At 39.7% G+C, this 25,698-nt stretch overlaps 1 protein-coding gene across 1 annotated transcript; it reads left to right on the plus strand.

The window, feature by feature from the left end:
• Positions 1–25,472, plus strand: LOC124276153 (the record flags this gene model as incomplete). Its single annotated transcript, XM_046711821.1, has 5 exons — positions 1–1,553; positions 6,470–6,566; positions 18,748–18,791; positions 24,087–24,285; positions 25,381–25,472. Coding segments are annotated over exons 2-5 (354 nt in total), but the record flags the coding sequence as incomplete, so codon positions are not given.
• Positions 25,473–25,698: the final 226 nt, after the last annotated feature.

Here is a 25,698-nt window from a genome sequence, read left to right on the forward strand (position 1 = left end):
AGTGGCGGGGAGTGCTGTTAGTTCACCTGGAGGGACATCACCAGAAGATAGGTGTCTCGAGTACTTTGATGAATTTGTAGTGAAGACCTTCACAAACTTATTGGAAGGTGGCGAACTGTATACTGACTCATACGAAAGATATTTTCTTAGTGATCAACTGAAATTCAGGGACGCGTGTGACTTTGTTGTAGTTAAAGTTAACAAAACAGCCGGTCTAGCTACGGTTGATTTCAACACGAAGGCAAACAATGACAATGAGAACCTGGATATAAATTCATCGATCCTCTCTGAAGTATTGGGTAAAAGGAAACAACGGAAAAGAACCAAGCGTCTCTCAGGAATCTGCCCCAAAATGTGAACACTTTTCATGAGGATCGGCACATACAGTTGAAAACATTCAAAGACAACACTGAAGAGATTAAGCGAAAACAAACCAATGTTGAGAAACTGACTGACCATATCTGGCACAATCTTAAACTGAAAGATAACATAACGTCTATGTCAAAGCTGGTTCAAGGTGGGTCATACTACCTGGGCGTTAACGAAAAGAACGTTGTCACACAGAGAGGTTATCAAACAAAAGTTGCAGAAGTTGTTGGTTTCAAACTACATGTGAGTCAGGCATCCTTGATAGAGAGTATCTACAAGAAGGTGGAGACTGATCTGTGTGTTCTCACAAGGAAGGGACAGTTCACAGATGCTCCTAGAGACCTGATAAACATAGCATTCCACCATATTCCACAATCTGAGCAATTCGTTTTGGAAGTAGCCATTCGATATTGCGATGGAGTTGTTTTCTATGATAGGCAAGGGCCAAGATCATACATACTCGATGAAAACGACCCAATTGTTCGGAGAATGAGCAAAATTGAGTGGCTTCAGAAATTCTTTGACACTCGTACATTGAATGCAACATCTGTTTAAGTTCAGTAACAGGCAACCAGCCAGTTCCTTTCACTGATTAACTCTTCTGAGAAAGACATCCGATAGGCAACTGGAACAGCCTCATTTGCTTCATGTTTCAATCTACGAATGAAAGTTCATGTTGATGACAAATTCTGTGACAAACTTCGTGTCAAGACGTCAACGTTTCAATAGTGAACCGTGCTGTGGCGATTGGGACAGGGTGCTCTCAGCCTATCGCTGGTTGTATCTTCAAAATATTGATTGACACATAGCCGGAATCATGCGATGTTATGCTGCTGGAATACATATTGTGACATATTCGTGGTATAATATGGTAACGTCTATCCTGTTGAAACACATTACAGTGGATATATCAAACCATACTTATAGCCGCTCCCCAAGCAGTACCGCCAACTCACTTCGGCAGCAACGTCTGCTATACTCAAAGCAGCACAACCAGCTGTATTCAAGAAGCATCACCAGCTATACTCCATACATCATGAGCAGCATCATGTGCAACGATACTGACTCCACAGATAGCAGCAACATGTCCGATAGTAGTACTGACACCTCAGTCGGGTCCAGTCCATACCAGTCTGACGAGGATGTCATGACGTATTTTATTGTTGGAGAAGCTGGGGATACAGGTAGGAACAGCTACTGTGTTATTCTATATTTAATCAGTACTATAGTATAAACGCTTTCTTTGAAACCTGAAGGTATTGATACTTACACTGCGATACAAAAAGGCTTGTCAATTCCTGCTTGATCACAACAGATGAAATATTCCGATTGAAAGAATAACAGCCTTACGGTTGTATAATGGTATATTTTCATTATTTCTGATACATAAGATTATTGAAAAACATTATCATGAATTTTAACTTGTTTAAGTACTGCACGACGTGACTTAAATACCGCCGATGTGACTAAAAGGTTTATTTCAATTTAAGTCATAATGCTGTTTCTCCGAAATGTATGTGATCCATTCAAACTACTTATGACAGTGTTTATCAGAGTTCTTAAATTTATGATTAGGGTCCGTCAAGGGTGAGTTCTGATCCCGTTTTGGTTTGGTATAGAGAAGTAACAATTCCTTTAAACTTCACCCAGATATTGTGTCGTCTGCTGTTCGCCGTTTTCGAACTTCAGGATGCTATTAATATCAATGTCTTAACGCTTGCTTCTCGATTTGTGCTTATGGATGACAACGCTAAACCTCATCGCTCTCGAGCTGCGACTGAATTTCTGGAGGACACACTATTAAAAATATTGCCTGCTATGAGTACACGTTTGAATCAATTGTTTGGGACATTCCTAGACGTCGTATGCAGACGCTACAACTGATCCACCATAGAGAATGTAGAACCCTTAGTGGGAGTGGCACCAGTACCTCTTGATCGCTTACCAGGAAAAAGGGAGGATGGTTGCCACTGTCATCCAGTCACAAGGCGGCTACCTTTGCTCCTGAATTTCAGGATTAGGATTAGCTTGATAATATGAATAAGATCAGTTTTGGACAGCAATGGCTTTTCGAACCTAACCTCTCAGATCCGTAGTTTTCGTGGCTACAAACTGTGCTTAATTGCAGTACTTGAGGAACAGAGTTTTAAGCAATTAAGATATTGAATGTTGGCATCGTTTTCGATGTTTTGAAGAGCCTTATTTTCCATTCAACATTTAGTTCTCCACCATTTCTTTTTCAACATAATGGTAACACGAGAGATTTGCCTCGGACTGACCTTCCACGCGTGACGTCACGTCAGCAATCACTTTCGGCTGACCCATCTAAGGAATCGATTCCAGACTGCCCGCCTGACTGCTCGAAACATTCCCGGCTAAACGTCCACATTTTGTAGTGGTAGGGATATGGTATGGGGCGCCATCACATTTCATGGTGAGACACAACTTGTCATTGTCCATGGCAATCTGACAGGTCTGCAATACAGAGATGAGATCATTGGGCCTCATGTGCAACTGTTTATTCAAGGACAGAGACGTAACTTCAGCAAGATAATACACGTCCACATCTTGCTCGTGTTGTGAAATATTTCCTGAGACAGAAAAACATTCCGGTACTCCCCGGCCGGATGTTTCTCGGGGAGCCTGTCTGCTATCGAGCACGCTTGGGATGAAATGGAGCAACGTTTACGTCAAGGCCAGAATCAGCCATTGAAGCTGAAGTATGTAGACTTGACACTACAGTGGATACAGTTGAGGACAGTGTGAGTAGTTGTGATAATCTGTTAGAGGAGACTTCAACTGCTTTCAGACAGAAGCTAGACACGCATTAACAGACATGTTGAAAGTTGGAAAAGCATTGTGCAGAAAGTGCACACGGTGACATTACCCACAATATTGTGCTACATAATGTACCAGAATAAAATAATGAAAATGTTTTTTAATAAAGGTTAATGGTTTGCTAAAAGAAAATAAGAGGGATTCGTTTTATACGTGCAAAAAGGAAAGTGTCCAGAAATAGCAGGTATCCCGGTGTCATCGTCACCAAGTGTAGTTCTATCGACGACAAGAATGTGATTCTGTCTGAGAAGAAGAAACTGAATGAATCAAGAAACTTCAGAAATGTGTACATTGCAGCCGATAAAAAGTCAACAGCAACGGTCCTTCAAATTCAGCTTCAAAATGCTGGTGGATGCTATCGTAAAGGAAGACTTGAAGTTTACTGGAGGACGTGTACAACGACAAAAAATGATCGAGGCCAGGATGGAAGGAACGAAAGAGTGACTCAGCCACAGCTCGTGGATGGGACTATCAACACACAATACGTGACAAGAGCTATCAACACACAACACGTGCCAACAACTATCAACAAACAACACGTGACAACGGGCGAGCCAATCATCCGACGAGGAGCAAGGAGCGGAAACAAGGAAGGGAGCGGGTGACTGGAAGAGGCAGGGCTAGTTATTCAAATTAGTACAAGTCCGGGCTTTGGTACTACAATGGTTGGTCTAGTGACAGTAATTCAAATGATCATCTGTTAAGATCAGCTTGTGTTCCTCATTTAGATTGTGACATTGTTGGCGTAGTTGAAACTCATCTGAAATTTAATCAATCTATAATTGCGGAAGACTATGCGTGGTTTGGACACAATAAAACTATCTGCACTGGCAAGCCAAGGGAGGCTCTGGAGGCGTGGGCTTCATAATAAAATGACTTATTGGTTAAATATAATGTGACTATTCTTGATGTTGAGAATGAAGGCATTTTGTAGTTCAAATTAGAACACAATAGTACATGCTTATTTTGCATATGTGCATGTTGTTTGCATTCAGAATGTTCTACCTGAAGCATCGATGCAGTTTGACTTTTATGACAAATTTCTGATTGAGATATCTGAGTACCATGTGTATAATATTGGTTATATTTGTGGTAATCTAAACGGTTGCTGAATTCTTGATAAACACATATTTCTGTGTGGTAAATGGTAGAAATAATGTACAAAATGACTTTACTTGTATTTCAGGGAAAGGGGCCTCTGTGGTTAATTATTGTTTATGTGCATTTGAGAATTTAATCGTATTTCTAATTTTAATGTTACACGTCTGTGATTTAGTTCAGTATTACTACATTAGACCACTCCGTAGTATCATGGACTTTGAATTTCTCCCGGAACGTCATATTAGCAATTCTGTGACTGTGATCAATGAAGTGTGAAATGTGTGAAACATGATGTTACGTGTGTGCCCGAAACCATATCAAATTGGAATGCTCACTCTGTGAACAGTGAGATGTGGATGTAGCCTACACTAATTTCCTGTCTACCGTTAACTTTTTTGACACAATGGTCTGGTCTACTGCTGACTAAGGGCAGCGATTTAGGGGAGCTCAAACGCTACGTACGTCACGACTCAACAGAACAGAGCTATGAAATTCTTTATGGGTGTTCGGAAATTCTCTCTCCCAAACGAGGCGAAGGAACAGAAGGAAACATTGGTTAGACCCCGACACCAGTTTAACTCCGAGGGGACTGTGATGAAAACGTACACCAGAACTCAACAGCCTAAACCCCGAAAGATTTCGAAGAAGTTAAAAAATGGATTACGTGTAATGGAAGTTATACACAACGTTCAGAGTTTAGTACGACAGATATGTTATGAGAACTGGAAGAAGATAGATTGCCCGACTAGTCGAGATTGCAAGTGAGGTAATATACGTCGACACTACAGAACCTTTAAGACGAACTATGAAGTGGAACACTACATTACTGATAACAGCGATAGCCATGTATAGATGCGGTGTTGCCCCCTTTGTTAATAGAAACTGGTCGCTACAGTAGTATGCCTTTAAATGAGAGAGAGTGTGTTTTAACTGTTTAAAATGTTGTTGAAGATGAAAATGCATGTACTTTAATACTGTCCTTTATATCAGTCTTTACAAAACGTCTGTTGGCTGAGTGCTTAGTTTTAAATGGTAATTTTATGAAGTTTACAGATGTGGAAAAGTTATCGTTTTTAATGTCTAGTCCTATTTAATGTAAATTAACAGCCAAGACCCGCTTTGATATTTTAAAGGAACGGGGGTTTACTATTTGTAAATATCTCTCTCATAATCACATAAGGGATGGCTCATGTTATGCATTTTACTTTTTACGATGTTTTGAATGTATAACGTATGAGGTGAGATTCGTAATAAAACAATCTGTCAGCCTGTCTGTCTTTCTGCGTCGTTGCCAAGCCTCCATCAACACCAATGACTTTTGACATAACATCTCTTCAAGGACGTGTCCACGATGCCTAGTGACAAATAATACAGATTTCGATATTATCTTGTCAATAGTTAAACATTAAATAAGAAAATCACTGCCAATCATGTTATCGTTTTGCATTAAAATAATGCACAGTTACTGTAGTGTGTCATACGATGAACATGTGAATGTCCGTTTTGCAGTGATTTTGAAAGAGAGGATCTATGCCAACATTTTAATTTTGACTTTCCTATATATATTTATACTTATATATTATAGTGTATGTAAAATCAGTCGACCGCAACTGCTGTTAGCAATGCAGAAGTTTTCAATGTAGAATTAAACGTCATGTTTACAGCCCTTTGTGAAATATAAGGGCTGGGAATTGCAGCCAGATGAAATTATTAGTTAAAAGTCTGAATAATCCAAGGTACGAATCAAAACGTATTATGTTTCTACACATACAAAATGGTTATCCCGAGTATATCATATGCGCTTTATGCATGGCACCAGAGCGTGTCCTTAGGTTGCTAGTGTCATGTTTTGCATATACCTGGTGAGACGTGTCGTGGGTAAACGTGCGAAGAAAACGTCAGCATTTGAAATACACTTAAAAATGTTTTAATATGAGAAGCGTAAAAGTGACGCTCATTCACTTGTAATAATATACGTGTGAAATGTTACCGGAGTTTGAACGGGAAAGGGTCCGGAGGGAGGAGGATATACTGCAGTGTACCATATAGGTATCGTCGTGTATAATGTTGCGGCAGTATGAACGGGATGGGGATGCAAGTGAGACTGACTGGGAAACTGGAACTACACACGGAGTTTATCTATTTTACTGTTGCATTTCAGATAACGCTGCTTGTCGTACACCCATACAGCAGGTTGGAAATGAAGTGGAACAACTGACCTCAGGGGGCTTCACAGACCATGGCTGAACAAGAGCATGGTAAGTTGCAAATTGATTGATTGTCGTTGTCACACGGATTTTATGTTAATAATGGTCCCATGGTCGTGAAGTTATAGTTGTTCGTAAATTTACATACTTTCTGACTGTAGCCAGCATTATTGCTGTGCAGGTAACAGTGAAGTCTTGAATATTATTTCATTGCTCAGTTTGACATTGCCCTGACTGATGAATGCCAGTATCTTAAATCGGTGATTAGCCAGCTACATGGGAATACCCTATCAGGTATTGACAAGGCAGATGCTATACGGAATCCGAAGGTACATTAGTTTCTTATATGTCCGTGGAAAACGTTACAAACTCTACTTTAAAAATATAATAACAGAATCACTGTGTACAACAGTGTATAAAGTACTGTTCCAGTCGGTTGCAAAAGGAACAACTAAAAGTATGTACTTGCAAAACATTTTTAGAGATTTAAATGTCTTGTGATATCATTTTTGGGATTGTCCAACAATATCTGGCATGTCCACCATGTTTATGCAGAAACATACACCACACCTTGACACACTTGCCCGCAATTCCGGCTGCAGATCTGAAGCTGGTCCAATAGCTGGATCTCAGGCGTAATCGCAATGTATCTCGTGTTGACAAGGTAGATATATGCGCTATACTGCAGGCAAAGGTAAATCAATTACTTGTATGTCCGTGCAAAAGGTTATAAACTCTACATTAAAGAATATAAATAACAGAATCACTGCCAGTGATACAGTGAAGCTTTAAATGTCTGTTATATCACTTTTTGGAGAGCCGAACAATATTAGCATGTCCACCATTTTATGCTAAACATACAAGCTGGACCAGCTGCTTCTGGGTCTCTGTCGTACTCTCAATGTCTGTTTCTTTCCCCTGCCCCAGAACCTGGTCACAATAGCGCCCGCTGACCGATCATAGCCAGGAATCGTTGCGCCTTGGCGGTTACCGCTCGACGATAAGTCGACAAGTTGTTCGTCGTTATCCACTATGTTAACTTACACAGGTGTTCACACAGTTATACAGTTCTGCCGAAGTCAAAGATTACCAAAAACAAACACTATCCTTCAATCTCACATTTTTCCATTTCAAATATACTACTGGAATAAACTAAATGTGCATTATTTAATATTATGTTATATTTTAATGCAAAAAGGTAGTAACATGATTTGTGGTGTTTTATTGAATCACTGTTTAACTGTTGACAGAGGAAATATCGAAATCTGTATGATTTGACACTAAGCATCGTGACACGCCCTTGAAGAGATGTGGTGTCAAAACTCAGTCCACAACTTCAATGGCTGATTCTGGGCTTGACGTAAACGTCGCTCCATTTCATCCCAAGCGCGTTCGATAGGAAACAGGACAGGAACAACAGCTGGCCAGTTGAGTACCGGAATGTTCTTCTGCCTCAGGAAATCTTTCACAACACGAGCGAGCGTGAAGTACGTCTCTGTCCTAGAATGAACAGCTGCATATATATGGCTCAATGATCTCAGTGTATCGCAGACCTGTCAGATTGCAACTGACAATGACAAGTCGTGTCCGACCATGAGATGTTATCAATAGAGAGCATACCGTTCACCTCACCGCCTGTAACCCTTGCCTTTGAGCTGTCCAGATGAAATTTCCACTCATAAGTGAACAAAACACAAATCCAGTCTTGTCTCCTGGACCGTAGATGCTGTCTGCACAGGCAAGACGTGCTTGTCAGTGACGTTGGAGCCAACGTGAACGTATTGCAGGATGTCGGGACCGGATGCTGTGCTTTCTTAGTCGGAATGTGGTTGCTTTGCTGACGTGACGTCACGCGTGTACGGCCGGTCCGAGGCAAATCTCTCGTGTTCCCATTATGTTGTAAACGTCGCCATTGAGATGAGATCGTGTTTCGATGGCATCAAATTGCCTGGCCACTTCATTTGGGGCCAATCCAATCTCCAGCATACCCACCGCACGTAGACGCTATTTTTCTGTAAACCACATGACATACGCGCAGTTTAGTCTGAGCTTAACGTGTTTTCCACGACATTTAGAGACTTGAGAATTATCAATTGTTCTTCAATTTTCAATATCAGGTGTGGAAACTTCAGGCGTCCTGAAGCATGCAAAACGTAAGTTCACTGTGCTCAAAGTCCACGTGCCACGCGCGATACTTAACATCAAATAAGATACAAAATGCTTTGCTACATGTTTATTACGGGTTATGTTTCTTATTTTTCAACTAACGTTTATTTTTGTGCAATTTTATATCATGCACAACAATTGCCTTTTTCCGTTAGTATGTATCACCTGAACAAATCAAAACAAGGTTGGGAATATTTCTATAAAATACTGATTACAAATTAAGCGAGAGAAATTACTATTTTGTTCAATACGACTCTTGACATACTATGAAAGAACATGATAGAAAGAGTATCAATCCTATCGTGACGAACGTGACTAAACTATAATGCTTCAAGTATCAAATCATTTTGTATCATACCTTGCCAATGATAACTGTCTTTTCAATAAAATAGCACAGGCAGACAGTACTACGTACTGATGGCTCCTAGTATGGTGATCTACCTTCGGATGTTGGCGATCTATAGCCTTTTTTTTATATTGTGCTGTCCCCTAAAGTTAAAATGTTTTTAGATTTAATTACTAGTTTTACATGTATATCCTGTGATATTCTAGTTGTTTTACTGTCCTTCGTCGGCAGGTTTTATAATATCTGTATATATATTCTATACTACCCATCAAAGTTTAGACTCAGTTATGGCAATGTCAGTATCTTGGAGGAAAATAGCAATCGTGTTCAAAATCAGCAACAAACACAACATCACTCATTTATGGTTTTAATCCGTATGAAATGAGGACGTGTACATTCCTCAAAACTTTTGTAAAGAACCGTAAACATGGGTACTGTGAAAAGTGTGTTTCAAAGTCAATAATGGGTATGTCCCCTGGCTCTGGCACAAGCATCGCACCGACGTCTCATGCCACGTACCAAGTATCAAGCTGCCTCTGGGGGGATGTTCTGCCACTCTTGTAACAAGGCATTTCGAAGCTGGTCAAGGTTAGCAGGGGAGGAACTCTGGCGTAAACACGGCGTCCCAGCATGTCCCACACATGCTCTATGGGGTTGAGATCGGGTGATAACGCTGGCCATTCCATACGATTAACCCTGTTCTGCTGCAACCACGCTGTTACGATGCGAGCTCTGTGGGGACCTAGCGTTATCATCTTGCAGAACAGCCTGGCCTGGCATGGCCCGCAGGAAAGGAAGCACCACAGGGGCGAGAATCTCATCGCGATACCTCCTGACCCGTCAAGTTCCCATCCACTACCACTAAAATCGGTTCGTCCAGTCATTGAGATTCCGCCCCAGACCATAACGGACCCACCTCCAAAATGATCGTGTTCAACAACGTTAGCGTCAACGTAACGTTCTCCTGACGTCTGTACTGCAGGTATTCGGCCGTCGTTGAAGTGCAGTTTGAACCTGGATTCGTCGGTGAACAACACACGTGACCATCTGCTCTGCACCCCATCTCAAATGCCCATTAACCCAGTCAATCAGAGCCCGACGGTGACGTGGTGTAAGAGGGGCCTAACGGCAGGACGTCTTTGCACGCAGTCCAGCTCGACGTAACCGGCGCCTTATCGTGGATACAGAAACATGACGTCCAGTGGCGTGTCTGAACGTATCGTTTACTGGAGGTGGCCGCGATGTGTCAGGCTCCTGAGAACGATCAATCGGATGTAACGATCATCCTGTTGCGACGTCACTCGTGGCCTACCCGATCTTAGCCGATCCTGGACAGGAATTCGTCTGTTGAAAGCGTGTCCAGAGGTTGGAAATGGCCTTCTGGGATACACCATGACGCCTGGCTACATAACGTTGTGATTTCCCATCTTGTAAGAGTGCCAAGGCTTCATGTCGTTTTGCATTTGACAAACTTCTCCCTCGACCCATGCTGACGGAGAAGTGAAATTTGGCCCTACCCTCTCACTGAATCAATTTCAAACCGTGTACCAGATTGAAATACACGAGGTTCATAACTGCAACATGTTGTGATGCACGTGCTCACACCGTACATGCTCATGGCTGCGTTTGGCTTGACAATTTCATGACATTTTCATCATTTTCACAAAATTGTACCAGGTATGGATTTCAAAATCCTTAGGCATCAAGGCTACGAATATGCCGAACAGTATTTCGAGTTATGCGCCTTATTCCACATGTGAAAGTTCATTAGTTTCGGGCTATTCCGGTAGTCAAAGTTAATTGGTGAAATAGGGGTAATCTGTTAACAGGGTGAGTCTAAACTTTTTGATGGGTAAATATTTAAATGTCAAATGTTCTCAAAATCACGATATGGCTGAAATATTGCCGATGTGACGTTAAATATTAACTAACTCCTCACTACGTACTGATCTACAGAAATAGAAGATATTATTGTATTATCATACAATGGATAGCGTTCTCAGGCAAAGCCAACGGATATTTTCGGTATCCTTTAGGACCATTCGTGACCAACTCGTATTATTCCAGGACAAGCCGAAAAGCGACTCGTGCCCCCTGGAAGGTTTTCATATTGGCGCATGAACATCAGAACTACTTTAAACAAGAACGATAACTCTATTCCTGTTTTGATACAAGTGGTTCTTAATATCACCGAAACACTCGTACATTGTATTGCTGTTTTGATTATTTACCTATTCATTTTAAGGAATTAAACGTCTTTGATACAACTAAAAGAAGGAGAAAAGACAAATTTGTTAAATGCATATTCTAACGTAATTATCACCAGCTGTTCACAAATGGGATTTGTTTTACTGAATGTGCAAATAAGAGTTTTTAAAAACTCGGCTAAATTAAATCCCAAAGCAGATACTAAAAAATGACTTTGATATATTTCTCATACTGAATATTCGTGTAACCTTGCTGTCATACCCCAAGTGGAATTTTAAATGAATTCGCTGAAAATATATGAATGACCAAAACAAGTCAGACTAACATATTCCCAGAGATGTAAAATATATGCCCAATGTTAGACATTAAAGTTGATTAGTTACATACAGATATAATATACTGAACAGCAAAAGCAATGCAAGTCTGGCTTTTTGTCAAGTTTGTTAATAGAAGACAACCAAAATCATATCTAATCATTTATTCTATAGAAAACACTGCCAATTTAACAGTTGAAAGTTGCTGTTGACATTGCAATAAGTTTAAATTGATCACAGTCCGTCAAAAGGAGATACCCCTGAACGCGAAAAGTGACAGTCTCTTTAGTAGCGCGTATAGACACATTGTGCTTGCACACAGGCCGTGCAACGTGGCCTCATTGAGTTCACTAGAGTCTGAAATACTTCCTGAGGCAACTGGTTCCGCTCAAACATCAATCTGTATTCCAACTGTGCAAGTGTCCAATTTCGTCCCAGAATGTTCAAAGGGAGCCATATCCGGGAAAGAGGCGGCCATGGAAAAAAGTTAACTTGTTCTGAACCAGATGATCCATCAACACCCTTGCTGTGTGTGGGCTGCTGGCGCTGTTGACGTGTCAAAACTGGCCCCTTATATGGTCTTAGGCAGTGGATTCGCGACGCCTAATCATATCACTGGACACTGCTCCACTTGACCCAAGAACTAAGGCTGCTGTTGCTGTTTCTGCTTAAGTTCGGTTCTTTAGATGAGTGACCCGGATGAACCGATCTTGCGTATGAGTTGTCACTCGTTGCCGTCCAGTAAGGGGACAATCAGCAGCAACCCCGGTTTGCTGATGACGTCGAGCAAATCGTTTCATGTGGTAAGATGACAGCCCAATTGCCTAGCTACAGTAGCTGCAGAGCTATCTCCGTGCAACTTTCCAATGGCCACTCCCCTCAGTCGTCAGTCACTGCTCAGTCGTCAGTCTAGGCATCGTTTGGGTGGCGTGTACACATCCTAGCGTTCAACACTGAACTGTTTTTTGACACAAACCTTTATAAAGAATATCTCAGAGTGAAATGCATGCTTTCCATCTGAACCGTCGACGCACGTGCTAAAATTATGGTTTTGCTGCACTGTTGGTGTGTTTTTGCGAATGGTTCGTATGGACGTCAAATTGCATGACATCATCTCATCTGGGATCATTACGTCACTTTACCATGAACGTTCCATAAACGTGAACGCTTACCATCATGCATATGAAATTTCATTTTTTCGAAACTTGCGTCTCTTTTGCTGTTCAGTATATAATTGTTTTGAAACTCGTAGCGATTTATGATTACATTTCCCAAAACTGTTGGAAGCGCACGTACAATCGCCAAAATAAGCCCGCAAGATCGTCAGAAATACATTCAATTGGACCCATGAGAGCCGTTATGTAAACAAACGCACGTGCATGGATTTGAATCTCTCACCTTCCATGGCAATATCTTTAATAAAATCTACACATGAGCCAAAACAATTATGTTACCTACATTCCTTGTACTTTCAATATGATGATACAAATTTTCAAGATTTTTAAAACAATGACATAATGCCATAAACGATTTATGCATTCGGGATTATATTTATCAAAGCACCGCCTTCATTACGCGCGATCTGATTGGTTTGTCGTATTTTCGCACATAACAAGCATCGAGTCGGGGACGAGTCTTCATGGAGTTTATGGAAAGGGGCGAGTTGTGACGAATGCGTTAGGACATGTACGGATACCGATGCAAATTAGGATGGTCATATGCAAACTTTAGGGACCACTTTCTCAGTGTCAGCAAACATGGCGTCACGCCCATAAAGCAGCGAACGTGTCCGGGTTGACGGCCGAGGTTACGGCGCTGTGATCCAAGAAAATCCATGTGTGGTAATGATAGATGGAGTGGATTAAGAAGCGAAGACAGAAATTCATAGGCATATGAAGACACCAACACCAACTCTTCCCTGGTCGACTGTCAGTGTTAGCGAGCAGAACATGTCACGCCAATATTAAAGTGTATTTGTTGTTCAAAAGGTTCGTTGAAAGTTGTCTTAAGTTCTACACGAGTTTGTTGTTATTTTTTCAAACGTAAAATTTGTTGGCAACCAAACGTCATTTAACATAAAAACGTACTGGGAACTTGATGACCTGTCGCAATCAATTGAGTGATCTGTTGAAAATTGTGTTACCGAGCTTGTAAAAATTGTTTTACCGAGCCAAGGCTCGCCAAATACAATATGTTTTTTCCAAATGCAGGATATTAACCATCAGAAAACACACTCGCGTGGTATCCTATATATACTTGGGGATTGCAGAAAGGTAAGCTTCATATGGCGAGACATGGAAAGTCGGATATCGTAAAAAATGCCAAGCCCGGTACCAGTATCCAAAGAAAATAATATTTTTGTTTTTTTTTAACAAAACATAACAATCCTTTACACGTTAACAAAGTATACTCCTCACAAAAAATTAAGCCACAAGTATTTATCAGTATCAATCTCGATAGCGATTTTTGCCGACATGTTACGGAAAGGTAAATATTTAAAGAATACTTAACTTTGACTGTCAAATTGATTTATCTGATAACATTGACAACATCACCCGAACACAACCACCCTCAGAAACAACATACAAAATGTGTGGCATGAATTTGCTCCACTCTTCACACATGCACCCTGGACGGTGTAAACCCACCTGTAAACATTCCTTTTGGCACAACAAGCAGGTCCTAACGTCATTTTTATGGATGATAATGCCCGAGAAAGAGGTGTTAACGATGTTGTTTAGATCGACAACATCACGCATATGGACCCGCCTGCACGTTCAATCGATTTTAATCCCATTGAATATGCTTAGGACATTATTGGAAGTCGTGTTTACGGCTCCATGTTCAACCCCAGACTCTGGATCACCTTGAGCAGGCGTTACAGAGAGAATGGCAGAACATTCCACCACAGCAACTTTAAAGGCTCATTTGGTCAATGCAAAGACGTGTAGAAGCTTGAATTTGTGCTCATGGTGGTCATACGCGTTACTGAACACTGCTTCACTGTCCAAAACTGACTTGAACCTTAATGCTAAAATTTTGCTCTATCAATACAGCACATTTTGCACGACTGTTTACGCGGGTACATACTTTTGATAATTTGTAAGTCTATTATTGCTCAATACCATTTTGTTTATTGTGTGTACATATGTTTCACCTTTCTATTGCATCATTCCATGATTTGCAATTTCAATAAATGAACTGTAACGAGACTACAAATTCATGTTGCTTAACATTTTATGAGGAGTATATAACTGAAATAGAGATTACTTTTATAAGCTTTGATCAAACTGTCATATTTGTTTTTGACTATATTGTTCTGTAAAGCCCTATAATTAATTAAAGCAATGTCTGTCATCTATCAATCAGAGGCAAAACAATGTGTAACACCACTGCTGCATAGAGTCAGTTATAGCGGTATCCGCGTTACTGTTATTGTTTTGATTTCTCTATTGATAACGGGAAATTGAACATAAAACATAGTACAGTTACTAAATGCATTGAAACGAAGTGGTCTAGGTATCGTTTTTCAGTCCTACCAAAGCCAAGCCTCTTTGTAACCCCACCCATGTGATGGTACTTGTCCAACTGTCCAGACTTCCTCCCTCTCGCTTTCGTATGTTTAATAAGACACTGTCTCGGGGGCATTGTTTGGCGACTGCTCATCCCAACTGTATTAGTGATTGTGAGTTTCCGTATAGATGCACAATGTTTGGCTTCCATGTTTTACAAATAAAGATAGTTTAAATATTACATCGGCATCATTCGATGGCAAAATAGAAACAAACCCTATTCTACTTATCTTAGATGAGAAACGTTCTGGTACAGATTTAGTTCGTATTTCTGCATAATAAGGAACAGAACAGACATTCAAAGGTAAAGTGTATTTCGTCTTCTGTAGCAAAGTTACATAATGGACAAATTCTTTGTATTCTTTCAAGTGCTATATTCTGTCCATAAAAAATCAGTACTTTTGACAAGCCAATTCTGTATTTAATATAAATAATTTCTTAGGTTACTATTTGTTAAAACTGATCAATATGTTTCTGGTTCTAATAAAGTCTTAAACGTTTTGTACAGATCATAACGTGAACTGTTTGGATTGCCATCCTTGATAGGACATATTTATTGCTGCTTTACGAAAATCATTTAGAAATAAATATAAGATTGATTAAACCATACAACACCATATCCATGTGAGAATAATAGTGCCCTTATGTCCATGTAACCTTACCGATACTATCTCGATGAAAGATCATGTTATAAGCTATTTTCGGAAGCTGATGTTCTGGCTTACGGATGGTATTAAGCCAATATTTTAAACACTTCATTTGCGAATTAATGTAAAGTGGGTATCTTCCACATTCTCCACATATCATATTATTTGGAGCTGCTAATCCAACACGTAGGTGAATTCTTTCTAAACAATCAAATCTTTGGTAACCATACACTTCGGACCAGTACAACAGGATTGGCTGTAATTGGGTATCAAATAATTTGAAAAATACATTAGATGTGATAACTGAAGGTTTACGTTAAACCGACATTATATTAAGTAAAGCTCGTTTCCCTCGCAGTGATAAATCAGAAACACATTTGTCCATATTAAGTGTTGAATTAAACAGTATACCAAGATACTTATAGCCATTAGCTGCATTGACTGGTTTTCTATGTAAGTACAATATTTCCTTTAAAGGGTCCCCTTTCTGAATGCTATAATTTCTATCTTATCTGAAGTTACATATAAATTCCATTCCTTAGTATATTTATCTAATACATTCAACTGATTCTCAACTCACAATAACTGTGTGAGATAGAAAAATAACATCGTCGGCAAAAAGGGGCATAACGATTTCTAGGCTGTCAGGATACATCTGTAAACCATCCTTACCGTTACTTGAAATTTCATATTACAAATCGCTAATGAAAAACAAAAATATCAGAGGACTCAATATACATACCTGACGTAAGCCGGACGGGCAATTACAAAAAATCAGTAACACCATAATCACTACGTACACATGATTCGATGTTTGAATTCATTGATTTGGGGATATAATACATCTTCCCTTGTAGCCCAGCTTTTCTCAAACAACACCATAATTTATAACGATCAACTGTATCAAGTGCTTTTAAAATCAATAAAGGCAACGTATAATTTGTATTAACGACGTAATAAACATTTTTTGAACTACAGGATATAATGTAAAAAATGTGACCTATGGTTGAGTATTTTTTTCTAACCCAGCTTAATCTTCCGATATCTTATCTCGGTGTCCTCTCACTTAGCCAGATTATGTCAAAACAGGTATCTCACTTAGCCAGAGTGAGATCTGGCTTACCAGGGTTAGTGTTTTGATAACGCAGGTCCAGATGAGCCATATAGTCTGTATCAAGAAAATGCTCAATTAGTGAGTTTCGTGAATTTTGTATTAAAGTGAGACACACTGGTTTGGTATTATTTGATATTTTTTACATTTTTCATATTACGTGTGCTGAGCTATTGTCTGTATGAACAAAATGGTCATGATTAGAAAATGCTCAGTTTGTAAGATTAGTTAAATTTTTTATTAAAGTGAGACACATTGGTATGGTATTATTTGAATGTCTTTACATTTTACAGAACATGTAAATAAAAATATGCTTGGTGCAAAAGGTGTAGTGTATTATGTAAATTATGAGAAATGGGTGCTAAAAATGTTAACAAATGATGCTTCTTTGGCCAAGTATCCACTTCTGAATACCAGCCTAATCATTGAGTGCTAGTAACCACTTCTAAATCCCAGCCTATTCACAAAGTCAACAATCGGATCCAAAGTCAAGCCTATCTATGTATGTTAGAATCTACTTTTTAACAGTGATAAAGGGTGCCAGTACCACTCAACACGTGTACGACAAGATAACATTTTAACTGTTACACTTACAAATTCCACTCACATATTTATTGCTGTATGGACCAATTCTCTAGTGATACTGGGCGGTTGGACAGCCTAGTGGACACGAAATTGTGCAGAACTATGGATTGAGAAATAATCAATATCATATGCTCTTGCTTGACAATGGTACAAGAATCTGTACTGAAACGTCGCACTCACGAAATAAAGAAGTTGTTATCCATAAAACTTGTTCTATATTGTACGTATCAACTTCTAAAATGCCAGTCAAACGAGAAATAATCAAATACTTACATTGCCGTATTAGACTGGGATGCAGCAACTTGAACACTGCATTATCTAATCTTGAAGGACTGTTGTAATATTTGTTAGTTTGGGGAGAGACATTAATATAGGGAAAACACTGTTTGTCAATCCCACTGTACACTACTAGTGGTACAAGAATAAATATTGTTTAAACTATACACACACTTGCATACATCTTCAATTGTGTCGAATTGTAGATATAGACTATAGCCCTAGAACAAAGGCTCATGCGTCAGTGGCTAATGCTAATTGCCTGGCTCTCACCTAGCCATAGTGCAATGTCGTCTTAACAAGACCTTTTTAGGAAGACTCTGGCTAAGTCAGAGCCTTATCTCTCATATTGGCCCAGTTCGTAAGTCTATTTAAAACAGCAGTAAAACTTTCCTCAGGACACTCATTAATGAGCTCCCGCTATAGTTGTCAGGGTCTCTCGGATCGCCTTTCTTATGTAAAGGGACTATTTCTGAACAAGACCAACTGCTGGGAAATATTTGATTGTCAAACAGTTTGTTGAACATTTATGGAGAAATGGCATTATATCAAAATGGGAGCATTTAAGCATCTCTATCAGCACTTGATCGGGCCCGGCAGATTTCCCGTTCTTTAAGTTTTTTATTGATGATGTAATTTCATGTTCAGTTATAGTAGAATTTAGAATGAATGCATCAATACATGTGTACTGATCTGAAAAGATTTCCTTTTTATCATCAAAGTGAGGAAAAAACATTGATATTTACAAAAACATTTTTAAAATGGTAAAGCCATTCTGTTCTCATTATAAGATTCGTCTGTTTGGATTTGTTTTGTAATGATCATATCTGTTTCCAAAAGCTAGATTGACTATTTATGCTTCTATGCAATCTTTTTTCGAATTTCTTACATGAAATGGATTTATACAAAATTTATAATGATTTTCTTTGTCTACAATACGCTATTCTGTTAACGACAGTACGTTGTGTTCTACATGTCATACATGCTATTATTATTCTATTTCTCAGGTATCATCGCGAGTCTTCAGGAAGAAAATATTCGACTGAGGAAGGTGACTATTGATGACTAATACAATGTTGAGTTGTAGTGTGGTGAAATACTGTTTGATGTTGCTTTGAAGATCATGCCAATTAGATAGGGACGTGCTCACACGGTGTTTGTGGATGCTTGTACTAACAGGCTTACAGCATCCTTTAACGTGTTTTGGTAAACCAGAAACCTGCCATTCTCCAGCTGGATGCTCCATCGACCAGACCATGGAGAAATCATTGAATGTTAAACAACATAGGGCGTACATACATTTAAATCTGATTACGTTATAATGAAAACAAACAATGACCTATTAATCTCCAATCAATCCATCTTTCTTTATGCAAGATTCTAATATATATACAAGGGTCTGCCCAACAAAGGAGACACGTATGTTGGCAGTTTAATCTGAACATGATAAATTGTTATGTACCACTGGCAACTAAACGCTGCACATTCTTAGTAAGATATTACCAGACGTTCTTAACTGATCCCAGTTAACACAAGACTGCTCACAAACATAGGGAATAGGTGGCAGAAAGGAACAAGACATAACTTTCGAAGGATTCGACGCTGTGGCTTAAGTAGAAATGCTCAGTCATTTCTACATGGCTTTCAGACCCAAAACAGGTGAGCAAGACAAGACATGAGTTTTTGGAATATTAGGCAGAGTCTCAAAACATTTGAAATCCCTGTTACAGTGTTACAGACTTTGACATAATCAAAATTGCGATATTCAACTATTTCAACGAGTCTCTTAAAAGGGCAATGCTCGCTCGATTTGAAGGCTGATGGCAAGGGTGAGACAAAACACAAATAAGTGATCTTTGATTCAGATCGGCAGAAACTATATTCGTTTATACACTTGAACACTCAGACACCACATGGACTGGCTAACAAGGTCCAGTTTGACATCAGACTTCAACTTTCTGGCAAGGTTTTGAAAACATGGAAAAACCTACATTATCGTGAACACCGATTCTGATACTGGCCTCCGTTATGTACAGAGAAACAGAGAACTGACGCAAAGTCACAGAGATGATAAGGAATCATTTGGCGGTTTGATGATGAAGCAACCTAATTTTCTTCTTCTTTCTAATTTTCTGTCCATCTACATCTTACGTTACCTACTCAGCTAAGCTTCATCACGATTGCTATCGATTATGGTAGAATCGAAGAGACAGTTTCTGAGACAATGGTTCAACCCTGGTACACAAACAAGCTAGTCGGGAAAAAACACACAAGCTACCTTCATGTGTACTATCATCAAGTGTTGTGGTTTGGTCCAGGTTTACAGGATCACCGTATTCGTGCTACTGCCGCCACGATCCTCACTCACTTTGCGAGGGGAGACGAGAGTTTTTCCTGCTGGTCCAGCCACGCCAAGTAGTGCAGTGGTTTAAGGTGAAATTAGATACTTGGCGGACTAAAGCATGAAACTTTGCAAAGTGCTGGGGAATATCATAATAAAACATAGTTTTGGGGTGCCCGATTTTGGGGGCCTTTTCCGAAAAATCCAAGATGGCTGACGAAAATCAAGGATTTCCAATTGTAACACTACGTGACTTTTCCCCACCGGATTAAAGCAGAAAACATTGCACGGTACTAGGGAACATAATGCTAAAACATTTTTTTGGGGTGTTTCCGATTTTTTGTGCCCATTTTCCGAATAATCCGGGATGGCGTCCAAGATGGCTGCCTAAACGTCAAGGATTTCCAATTCTTACACAACGTGGCTTTACCCCGCTGGATTAAATACCGTGCAGAATACCGTGCAAAGTGCTAGGGAACATCATGATTAAACATATTTTGGAGATGTGCCCGCTTTTTGGGGCCTATTTACCGAAAAAAGACGGCCACCAAAAATCAAAGAGTGCTGAAGTCCACCCAGAATGGTCGCCGACTATAAAAATCTTCATTTTGTTCCAATATGTGAGATATATTCGCCGTTCAAAGGGCTATTAGTAATACTTTCAAGAACTCTTACAAACAAGATCTATTTTTAGTAGTAAAAGATATAATTCATCATCCAATTAATGAAAAAATACTGTTTTGATCAGTCACGTGACATCATTTTGTCAAAGAACGATCTCTGTGATACTCAAGTCTTCCTTAACAGTTCCTATTGCAGTTACAGGGCGATGTCCTTAGAAGTTTTAGAAGATTATAAATGCACTTCTTTGAGCATCTAGAGGTTGAGACTTGCAGCCACATTTGATACAACTCCGTAAAGCTTCTAGCAGTGTCATCCACACTGTCGATATGTGTTGTCATCCCTTGTCCAACCAAACAAATCTTGCTCTGGTGGTTTCTGTCTGGGAAGTAAGCCATATGCTGATCTGGTACAAGCTCCTGTTTGTGTGCTGTAACAGAACATCCTGAATGGGAAGAAGGTTCTGGTTCCATTTGATCTTGCGGCCATGGCAGAACATTTCTTGTCACAGTTCGTTGACTATGTTCACTGATGTAGTGTTGTCAGACATGATGTATGTGAATAGTTCAAGTGATGAAAACACTTCTGAGTCTTTGTCCACAAGTTGGAATGGATGCTGTGCCTTCTGAGCCACATCCACATAGGATATCCAAGTCTTGAGCAGTTGCCTTTTCCACTGAACTGTGAATGTGTCAGAACCAGTAAATGCGTGGAAAAAGGGAAGCGCCACTTATCTTCGACATCCCAGATCTTGAAATATTCTGTTGATGTAATAATATCTGAAGTTTTTCCCTTGTCCAAATGGCACCCATAGGTGAACAGCAGACTTTTTGGACAACAACACATCTGTGTCGACAGTGCTAAGCATGATGTTTGAATCACTTTTTGCAAAGTATCTTTGACATGAAGGCAGAGTCTGGTATCCGGATTTTTCCTGATCATATCCTCTTCACTTCCTACGGTCACCACTGTTATGGACATCACCTTTTGGTTTACCATCTATTAAGAATGCAAAGAGTTCTTCTTTGTCTTTGGATTCTGTGATTCCTTTAGAAAAGAGGCTGCCTTTTTTTCGCGTTTCTCGTGTTGTCTCCTTCAGGCTACCTTCTTTGTAGATGTTCCAAACAATGTCGATACGATGGCAGTCCTCCAGTTGTCTCTTCGTCTATAGTAAGAAGAGAGAAGACACGAAAATCACCAAACGTTTAGGAATAACCTCTATGCAGTGCATGAACAACGGCGGCGCCATCAAACACTTTAGCATCAATGTCAGGAGTCATACTCAGGTGATGCAAGACAATATAAGAGCTCTGATTTGCAGTTTGGTAAATGAAGTTTTCCATGAATTGATATGGATGGTTGCCACGGGTGGTTTTCATGAGAAAGAATTGATTTAAATCAGATCGACGTACTGACATTCAATGATCATCTGATTGAAGAGACTGTAGTCATATTTCAGGTCATTTGTTTGCTGCTTGATTTAGACAGAGGTTTTGTTTGTGATCTCTTGAAAAAAGGGAGGTGATTCTTCTTGATGGGGCTGTGAATTGACTCTGTGTTTTCCACAAAAACATCCTTTACAAACTTCTCACATGTGTCTTTTCCTGTGTTCTCCATTGATTCCATAGATGCTACGACAGCTCCACCAACACAGTAATGCTCATCAAGGGTTATCAGTTCAGGAAACTCTTCCAGGAAGGGATTTTCTATCGAAGCAACTGTGCCACATAAGTTGTTGACATAAGTCTTAAATGTCTGCTGTGTTGCAAAGCCTTGTTCAATGCTTCCTGTGAAACCATTTGATTGTTCAGCGTTGTATACCACTGTCCCACATGGCAAACTTAAGGGAAATTTTCATTCCTTGATTCATGGGGCATTTGTAAACAAATGTGGTGTACACGGACACCTACATATCTATCTTCAGAGGTTCAGGACAATTTGTCAAACATAAAAGCATATGCCAATAGTAGTTTACCGAGAAAACAGTATGTGAAATGCTGGGTTTTCTCATTGATAACATCTTCGTAAAATCTAGGGGTAAACATTTTGACATGAAGTTGGCATCCCCATGGGCACCAATCGCGCTACAGTCCTGGCGGATCTGTTTCTTTTGGCATATGAATCAGAATTTCTGCATATGCTGGCAAAATCAAAACAAGGGTAATTTAGCTTCAGGTGCATAATTGATTTAATATTGTTCAACAACCATCAAATACACACTTGCCTTCCACTGATTTACCTCGCCTGAACTTGAAATTAAGGAGACAAGTGAGACCGCCCCGACTGATTCGTATTTAGTTCCATGCATAAAGCTTCAGTGTGACAAGAAACTCTTCACAAGGCTGTGTGACAAAAGGGATGATTTCAACTCCCCAATACTCTGCTATATCGAGCAATATTCCAACAGCTCTAGCCTGTGGTGTTCTTCTTTTGTGAATACTTTTCACCAAGATTTCAAAGAGCGTCATACCACTCTTGAACTTGAAGTTGTTCGATCAAGGTTACAACATCCAAGGCCTCTGTAAAGATTTCAAAATGTTTTATGGTAGACATGTGGAGGACATTTCGAAACTGACAAAAATGATGCATCAGTGACAAAAATGATGTCCGGTGCAATTCTCTATTTTGACTTGATCCATACGTTCCCGAATTATTTCAGGTGAACAATTGACTAAACTTTGCATTTGTTTATGACGGGTGCCACCGGTGGGGCAGAATACGCTCACCTTTTTGCGAACACCTGGTACCATCACTATTTCATAGTGATTCATAAAAACATGATCTGTCGTCGTATCGCATGACCACAATCACTATATTACTTGCATTCCATTTGGTTACAAACAACATCGTACAGCTGTAATACTGCTGAAACAAATGTATATTCATGATACAATCGACTCTGCTTTTAACACAGAATTCTTGTGGATGCGGAATGGGTTTTGTCGCTTCATTTTGCTTCACCAGTCTTTTGATCAGGTTTTCGTAGGTCATACTGTACAAACCTTGTGAGACGTGGTTCTGTGATTTTCCTTTGCAATTAAATATATCACCTATAGTTAATGTGTTTATGGTGGCGTTCTTTCAACGGGGTGTAGCTGAATTAAATCAATATCATGAATTGGAACTGTCTAACTGTATTTCTTATACAACATTCTGTTAACATTAGGTTTAGTGCCTACGTTAAGATAGACGAAAATGTAGCCATGACATAAGATAAATTCATTGTAGCCTCATCACTCGGGGTGAACGGTACCCTCTGTGTTGCATGTACATAGCTTAAGCTACACGGCAACACAGAGTGTACATCACACTGTACACCATTCGTGATACGGCTACAGCGTACATTCTACTTACTCCTTATTTTGCTCTATTAACACCCAACAGAGAATAGAGGAGCTGGAGGCCTTCGATCAGATATCTCTTGCTACTGAGGACAGCGGGTTTGATAGTGAGGGAAGCAGTCTGGCATCCTCAAACAGGAGTTCAGTTATTCGGAGAAGTCAGAAGCCTGAAGTTCACCGTGGTGTCAAGATAAAAGAAGGTTTTAAGAGATTCTTCACGTTTGGACGACAAAAACAGAGAGGTAAGCGGTTGTGTGAGGGTAGTTAACTGCTCTATGTGAAACTTTACAGGATATATAATATAAATAGTATGCTGCTCTTTAGGGTAATACGGTCTGATGTACGCCTTACAACGTACACAACGTATTTATCCTACCGCCATGTTAAATGTACAAAATATATATTTTTGGAAAATTTTGAAGATCGATAAGATTGCTCCCGACTATATCACGTGTAAACAAAATGGCGTCTGCCTCTAGACTGGATTTTTAAGATCATTGAAACATATTCTGATAGGCTTAAAACTGTTAATTATGTTTAAGTTGAGTGTGCAAAGGATTCAATGTATAAAATAGCTTAAATAATGCAGTGAAATTCGGTAAATTAAATGTGTACATAGTGAACTCAAAAACAGCTTATGGAACGGTTTTCGAACTCCGGGCACTGCATGTGTCATATCATGACTTCATACGATTGTTAGCGATACAGTTTCTCGGCGGAGAGTTTGGCGGTTACCGTGGCAGCGGGTAATATTTTTTCCAGTTGTCACTCTCCTGGGAGGGGGACACGGAAACTTGTTAAAGGGTCACTGACCAATGAAATTAAAGTATTTTACATTAAGGTAAGATAATGGCTGGAAACAACCCAGACAGGTTCCAAACATTGCAGTCACCTGGGAAATAGAACCAGAGACCGCAGCGTGACAGAACAAGTTTTAATAACCAGTCTACTTGCCCACAAACGACCATCAATGGAAAAATACAATGTGATATGCCATTACTATACCGCTATACACATGGATATGCCATACGTAATATACTCGTGTTCTGGGAGTGACATCACAGTATGTCAGTCAGATCCTACTGTATGAGCAAAGAGCAGTCCTGTGCATTTCCAACAGCTTTTGAAACACAAGAGAGATATGGGGAAAAGGCATATGGACCATGACATTGTATTTCAAATGAGGAAGAAACATGAGATCCATTTAAGAGGCATTAATTTTGTTTATTATCATTTTGAATATTACCATTGTATGAACGGAGAGCACATGTGCGCAAGGGTGACTGAGATGCTTGCACCTTATAAGGAGCTTTTCTATTTCATCCTTTGCTTTGCAGAAGAAGTTGCCCGTCCTATTGCACTACTGCGTGTAAGGGAAACAGTAGGGATGAGCAGAATCCTGAGGCTGCACGGAGTTTGCCTACACCAGGTATAACATTTAAAAGCCGTTAATACATGATAACTTCTTTTTTCATTCTTTATCACAAGTCAAGACAGGAGCTATTTTGTCCTCCATCAGGTGAATGCTGTGTAAGTGTGTCGAGATTTATGTTTACACAACTCAGGCGAAAGAATGTACAAGGTAACAATAGTATGATAAAGTCAATGGGAGAGGATTAATGTACAAAAATACTGTACATTCACGAAGCCAGTGA

The sequence above is a fragment of the Haliotis rubra genome, unplaced genomic scaffold (assembly GCF_003918875.1).
Source record: "Haliotis rubra isolate DU_JTF1 unplaced genomic scaffold, ASM391887v1 Scf2063, whole genome shotgun sequence".
Classification (NCBI taxonomy): domain Eukaryota; kingdom Metazoa; phylum Mollusca; class Gastropoda; order Lepetellida; family Haliotidae; genus Haliotis; species Haliotis rubra.